Genomic DNA, 7,544 nt, shown 5'->3' with positions numbered 1-7,544 from the left:
GTAACTAATAACATTAATAATGGCTGTGCCCTCTTGTTGTGCATGCTGGCTTACTGAGACACATCTATGGAATGGAGTCATGATTAATGTAATTAGTTACCTGTTTTACTGCTATGGCAGGACAAAATGTCAGCTGTGAAAAAAAAAAAGGTCTATTGAACTTTAAAGACAAAACCTTGTTTGTAATGCTTTGTAATAAAATTACATAAAATAATTTCTTGTTTTGCAATTCTCTCTCTCTCTCTCTCTCTCTCTCTCTCTCTCTCTCTCTCTCTCTCTCTCTCTCTCTCTCTCTCTCTCTCTCTCTCTCTCTCTCTCTCTCTCTCTCTCTCTCTCTCTCTCTCTCTCTCTCTCTCTCTCTCTCTCTCTCTCTCTCTCTCTCTCTCTCTCTCTCTCTCTCTCTCTCTCTCTCTCTCTCTCTCTCTCTCTCTCTCTCTCTCTCTCTCTCTCTCTCTCTCTCTCTCTCTCTCTCTCTCTCTCTCTCTCTCTCTCTCTCTCTCTCTCTCTCTCTCTCTCTCTCTCTCTCTCTCTCTCTCTCTCTCTCTCTCTCTCTCTCTCTCTCTCTCTCTCTCTCTCTCTCTCTCTCTCTCTCTCTCTCTCTCTCTCTCTCTCTCTCTCTCTCTCTCTCTCTCTCTCTCTCTCTCTCTCTCTCTCTCTCTCTCTCTCTCTCTCACCTGTGTGTTATTTATTAGGAAATAAATATTACCTGTGTGGCAAAGAGGCAAAAAACAACTCGTTTGACCCCTGCCAACAATGAAGTGTACTTGTGTAATGTTAAGTCTGTAAAATACTTAAAGACAGGGCAGACATCACCAAAAAGTAATGGAACCGTAATGATGTCGGAAGACATTTACATTCTAAACACTTATTCCAACACAGTCATCATCAGTGAAGAAGCTTCAGGTTGTGTGATTTTATTAAGTGCCACATGAAATGCGAACATTATAGTGTATCTCTGAGTACTGCTGCAACTGGACAAGTGTAGTATCATCAACTCTTGTCACACTAAGAGTCCTGTGCATACATTATGCATTTTAAATGGTCTATATTATAGAATACAGTTCAATCACAAAAACATCAAAAATATTTGTATATTGAATTAATCTATAGTCCCTCATAAGCAACAAAACAGCAAAACAAGTCAGCACATTTTTTTTCTCCATTATTTCTACTCATAAATTCTGCTTACAAAAGAAATGTAGAAAAACTCAAGGGCTTTTGGCCTGACTCTAGCGCAAAATTCACAAACTCCTTTGCATCTGTAACAACGTGGACCTCCCTTCCCTTTTCTCTCTCTCATGCACGCACACACACACACACACACAGTCACAGATGCAGGGAAGGCATGCAGAAGCCACCACACTTCTGCATGTGAAAGCATGCACACACACACACACGCAGCACTGTCTGTGTAAAGTATAGCTTTAAAATGGCATGCAGTGTGGGTGAGATTTTGGTCCCTTTGTGTCAGCAGGAGATTCAAATGATTATCCAGATCCTCAGAGTCAGAGAGCCAGTCCTGTTGAGTTTGTCTAAAGCGTTGGTGTTATGTAAATCTGGCCTTAGTACAATGTGATGTGGCTTGAGTCCACGGCAGCTGTGCACCATTTGAGCTAAGAATAACCTAAAGAGACTGTGGAGGCTGGGCCATATGAAAAACAAAGCCCCAATTCTCATACAATTATAAGAAAGACAAGAAAGTGAATCATAATATTGTAAATTATGGTTAAATGTGATCAGAAAACAACATCCTGTGCCATATCGTTGACCAGCGTCCACCTCCACGCACCATCCCAAGGTCTATAACTGAGTCCGATGAGGTGGAGCTTCAGGCAGACAAGCAGCACTCTACGTCCAGAGCGGGGCAGACTCATTGGCGAGGGGACACGGTGGCTCTGGGGGAACTACCTGGGCCTTGGTGCCTCTCTTTAGCATGCTTCTCACAGTACATCACATCTCCAACCCAAAAGTGACCTCTCATCCTGAGGTTAAGACCGCAATCTGTGCAAGTGTAGCACTCTGGGTGGCGGAAGTGGTCGTCTGTGATGCGCACAGCCAGCGTGCTGTGGAAAGATGAATGCAGTCAAACACCAGACAAACTCGATCTGACAGAGTGAAATTTTTTTTTCCTTATTTCCAATGCGAATCAACACGAGTTGCAAAGGTCTGCACAGATAAACATCAGAGTTTCATTTATATCTTAAAGAAAAAGTGACAAGTCGACACCACAGCAAAAATATTAGCATGTTCGTGTCATATTGATAAGAACTGAGACGAATAATCTTGTTTTCCTATAAACAAATGCATTGCCAATGTGGTGATACAATTTTCTTCCAATGCAGTTTCACCTATTTTGAGATTCTTCTCAAACAAGTGACAATATTTGAACTAAGGCAGATAACTTACCTGGAACATTTAAAATCATGACAATTTAAACATTTGATCTGCTTTAGAAAGAAGTAAAACTGCCCAAAATGAAGCTCAGTCATATACTCAATTATTAACAAATATGAGTCAAATGATTTTAAGAGACTTTTTCAGTGCATTCAGTAATTAGATGAAGCAGTCAACCCTAATAACTGGTCGTTACTTTGGACACATTCCAAAACAATAAAAAAAAAAAATAAACAAAACACACAGCCGTGCACACACTTAATATCACACTCTACATGTGGAACATATTTTACTGCAAATTATCATTGTAATTATTCACATATCCACAGTATGTTATTCCAGTGAACCTGTAACTGCAGGTGACAGACTTACACAATGCTGGTGCCACACTTCTCACAGGTGTGGTTTTTGCTGACTCCTCCCACTGATGTGCTTGGTTTGGGGATGTTGGGCGAGAGCTTCCCTGGGAACCGCAGGGCTGCCTCTGTAGTCAAACACCAACACACACACACACACACACACACACACAGCTGCTCATAAGGATGTTCTGACAGGCTTGCATCTCTCTGTTCATCACATCAACACTCTGTCTTCACTGCCCTTTGTCAGCGGAGTTTGTTTGCGTTTCCCACTCGTCATCACTAGCTCATCACCCATGGGACACGCTTCATGAAATGAGTTTCCACACATTGGTCATTATCACGTCATGAAAGAATGTTATTACCATCTGGATTTGTTTGCTCCACCATTTATCAAAGGGGGGGGGCAGTTGCATTCCATGATATGCTGTTCACAATATAAACTGTACACAGGAGAGCTTTCCTCTACATCCTGTACAGGTGATGGCCATATGGAAGTCCAAGTTACAGTTCAATAACTCACTCTCGCCTGATGCCAGCAAATAACTGTAGGAAATGATATAAATTATGTTGCATTTGACATAATCGCTGAACCCTGAGAACAGCCCCTGCAGAGGGGTAATTGAGATAAACCATCAGTCCAAATCTAAAAAATGTACGCAATCCAATCGCTTTTGCATTCAAGTTTGTGCAACGATGGACACTACAGAGTACTGCATGCTAAATAGGCAGTGATTCTTTATCCTTTCAATTGTGCACATCGGTTTGTAATGCAGAGTGCTTCTAACCTTTCTCGTCAGCCTCCAGGACCTCTTGCAGCATTTTAAAGGTGTTGGACTGACGAGGTGCTGTGCGGGACTCCTTATTCTCCTGGATCATCTTGTACACCTCAGAGTCCCTGTCGAACCTCTGCATGGCAAAGTCAGAGCTCGAACTGCTGTGGAAGGAAGAAATAATATCTCACAGATTATCACATTCACTAAAATCATACATTGAGCTCTTGGTGATGTGTTCAGTAGAAAATATGTTTATGAAAGACTTGTGAGTCTAGTTTAACTAAATCCAGAGGAAATGAAGGAAGGGGCAGCAGCTGGCTTTGAGACTTTGACCTTCGAGCATGAAGTCTAGATTGCACACCACAGGCAAGAAGCCATAAAATGTCTAATCGCATAGGCTCAACAGGACCCCATCATATCGCCTAACAAGAGGAACTGTTCTAACTCAGAAAACAGCCTCAAGGCAAAGAGGACAAAAGGCAGACAGAGGATGCTAAATAGCATGTGTGAAATCCTTTAAAATGCAAAATAACTGATTAAATCTTTTTAGCCACCATAATTGTGTAAATGAAGTCAACAATAAGAAAAAACTACTTCTGACTTTGCATCTTGTGGCCGTTTCCAGCCAGTCAATGCACAGGAGGGGAAGCTTTCACCTTTCGTTAGTATACGCTGTCAACTCATTAAGAAATCAGAAAAAGAACAGTGGCTCACTTTACAAGCAAATTCTTTACCCCTGGTGTGGTGGAAAAGCGGTTTCTTTTTACTGCTTCTTCTATACTTAATGTGTGGGTGTATACCAATCCCTCCCTACCCCTGCTGAAGAAACACATGCATTAAAATGTGGACTGACAGATGTATTGATAAGTAAAAAGAAACACAAAGAAGCAAAGTCTATTTTTGTGTCAGTGTATTTGTCTGGAGGGAGCTGGTGAGTATTTGCTGTCAGTAGGAACCGGTTGGCCAGGTACACTAGTCAGGCCAGGTGTGGTTTGATGCCTTCTACCTGTAGCCAATTTGTCAGCCAGAGTCAGTCAACTTAACCTGACAGACTGTCCCATACACCAACCCTGCCCAAATATTTACTCTTTAACTGACACCTGTGCTGTTAATAATCTGCTCGGAAACGATAGACTGAACCTCAGCCATTTGTTCATTGCTGTGGTTTAACATATACATGTAAACCTTTTACCATCACTGCACTGTGAGGCCTTGTATTTGGTTATATATTAAGGACAAAATTACAGACCACAAGTAGTTGGACAGTGACAGATTTGCAACAAACAAATTGTGTTTGCTCTGTACTCCTGCACACTGAATCTGAAATAAAACAGTGATTATGAGGTTAAAATGCAGAGTTTATGTCGTGCCACATATTTGGTGTCAAACCCTTTGTAGTCTATGGTATTTATGAACCACAGACTTCAGCAAATACTTGGTATCTTCCCTGGTGATGCTCTGCCAGGTCTGTACTGCAGCAATCTTCACTTTTTGTTTTGGGCTGTTGCCTTCAGTCTGTGAAACACATGCTCAGTTGGATTGAGGTCAGGTGACGGACTTGGCCAGTCAAGAACATTTAGCTGTTTGGCCAGAAAAACCTCTTTGGGTGCTTTGGTTTTACGTTTAGGATCACTGTCCTGCTGCATTGTCCGAAAATCAGGGGACTACGCATGAAAAGGGCTTTTGAGTGCTGCCTTTGAGTCTCAAAGACCCTTAAAGCTAAAAGTAAGCACTTTAATCTCACTTTTTAATATCATAGTTGTGGTTTTAAGACAAAACCTTAAAAACAGTGTTACTGTTCAAATAATTATAGATCTCTCTTGTACATGTAACGTTTCCTCATTGTATTGCATATAAAACTACATCTCACATCTTCAAGCAGGACTCTGTATGTGTTTTTATATATGTATTGTTCCTGCCTGGATTTTAGCTTTCCCGCTAAATGAACATGGCTGAAACAGGAGATGGCAAACAGACAAGACAACAAATATGCAACCAAAGCAAATGCTCAGACCCTTTCCTCTGCATCACCGAACATGGGTCAAATTGAAAACAGCCCTCTAAAGAACACCCTCCACATGCTCAACTCCACCCTCAGTCCATTTTCCCTTTTCGCCTCCCTCGCCATCCATTCTGAAATTGCAATCTTAATACAAATGGAAAGTCTAGGTCAAATGGGAGGAAAACAAATAGCAGAAGTGGGGGTGAGAGCGAATGGCATGCATCTGAACAAGCAGTCGAGTGCATAGATTTGCAGTGGAAGAAGTCAGATTTCACAAAGTATCAAAAAACTTCAGAGTAGTTTGTCATCTGGGAATTGTGCATTTAAATGTTCTCACATCTATTTAATGTCTGCATCTAAGATGAATGTGTTGCTGGTTTCCATACCCAGACATGGCACAGACGAACAATGATAATGATCTTGTCATAGCACATGCGAGTAGCCAAAACATATCCAAGATCACAAGGCTAAATTCCAACCACATTTCTCAAACCAGAGTCTGTACATCCCGACAAAAGAAATCCAAATGACAAAACTCAAAATGACAAGACTCACCTCAAAAAGAAAGAAAGAGGGAACAAAGAAAGGGAGCTCAACTATTCTTTCCAGTAACTGTCCCTGTATTTCTAACACTGTTGTAGAAACTCAGAACATACGAGAAAAAAAAAAACAATATTAGCACACGCACGCAGATGCCGAACACACACCTCTATCTAAACCAGATGAGACAGAAAAACAAGAGTCTGACTGAAAGGTGTGCCTCTGGCCTGAAACTCATTGGCCGTGCGACATGAAGGGGTGGGTAAATGGGTGTCACAGAGGCTGTGATTGGCTGGGGAGGAGCAGGGAGAGGCTTTATGTGCAGGCTGGGGGCTCCAGGCTGGAGGCCAATCAGGGGTAGAAGTAAAAATCAGACTTTTTTTTGGAAATATGAGGTGTTTGGATATGACTGCAGTTTCTGACACGTCATATCACTAGCCGTGGTTACCCAAGGGGGGACTGGGGCCAATGTCAACCATCCTGCACTGTGAAAAACACACACACCAGGTTCTCCAGCTGAGAGTGCGGACACAAAAGGATTATGTGAGAGACTAAAAGAAGATTTTCATTTCTGCTGGGACAAAAAACACTGGCGAGTCTAAGTGAATCCAAAAAATGTTCAGCGGGCAGCACCTGCACTCATGAAATGAGTTAAATTACAGCTACATCACCTCATCAGAGGGGGCAAAGCAGGAAAAAGCAAACTGCAGTGCAGGTGGTCGACACAATATAGTGTTTCCCAAAGGCTGACAGTTCATTTGTAGTTGTCAACTCAGAGTGCAGCTGCAAACAGCTCTAAGCACCAAGAGTCAGCTGCAACACAACAGTGAATTCACAAGCTGACTAACACTAAATGCAATCCCAAAATGAATCAAAAATCCATAAATGGGTGATAATGCACATCATATCTACTGATACAACCTCATGTAATCTAGCACAATATCCCTGCAATAAATGAGTTTTGTCAAGTTTACGGTGAACATTTTATGTTGAAACAGTGTCAAGAGTTGTTGATTAAACAATACTGTAGGTGTAAGCAGATACCATATTGTCATTAGATGGAGCTCACACTTCCATAATACAATTCAGAACAATAACACGACAGCCTCAAGCATTACCATACAGTTGAATCAGCACCTCTCGGTCATAACTTTTTAATTGCAGTTATTATTAATTAATTTAATGTTTTTACAAAAAGGTACTTATTACTACTAGCTAATACTGATACTTTTTCTTATTGTTTCTCCTGAATGTCTAAAATGAAAAAAGGTCTTTTAGGACCAGGTAATGTTGATTTCATAAGCTTGAATCTGTGGGTGCAACCCCTACTGGCCTACAGATGGCGCTGAATGATATATACACTCTTCTTAGATAGGACACCACCCTGCTACTGTTAATATGTGGAAGCTTTAGGCTGTGCTTTACACTTCAATCTCTGAAGATGAACTAGTTTCACGGGCTATTAAGATTGTA

At 41.4% G+C, this 7,544-nt stretch overlaps 1 protein-coding gene across 2 annotated transcripts in view; it reads right to left on the bottom strand.

Moving 5' to 3' along the window:
• Positions 1-898: 898 nt before the first annotated feature.
• The window catches only part of pdlim2 (PDZ and LIM domain 2 (mystique)), a 38,479-nt gene continuing 31,833 nt past the window's right edge, over positions 899-7,544 (bottom strand). The window contains exons 8-10 of one of the 2 annotated variants that reach the window (XM_044196172.1): positions 3,542-3,690; positions 2,767-2,878; positions 899-2,063 (exon numbers count right to left, since the gene is read on the bottom strand). In XM_044196172.1, coding sequence (XP_044052107.1) covers positions 1,871-2,063; positions 2,767-2,878; positions 3,542-3,690 — 454 coding nt within the window. In that variant the 3' untranslated portion in view covers positions 899-1,870. The remainder of the gene's footprint in view (positions 2,064-2,766; positions 2,879-3,541; positions 3,691-7,544) is intronic. The other variant, XM_044196173.1, reaches the window with a different exon arrangement.

Source organism: Siniperca chuatsi, linkage group LG5 (assembly GCF_020085105.1).
Source record: "Siniperca chuatsi isolate FFG_IHB_CAS linkage group LG5, ASM2008510v1, whole genome shotgun sequence".
Lineage (NCBI taxonomy): Eukaryota > Metazoa > Chordata > Actinopteri > Centrarchiformes > Sinipercidae > Siniperca > Siniperca chuatsi.
The sequence above is the reverse complement of the archived record's forward strand: the minus strand, read 5'-3'. Positions and strand labels throughout refer to the sequence as shown.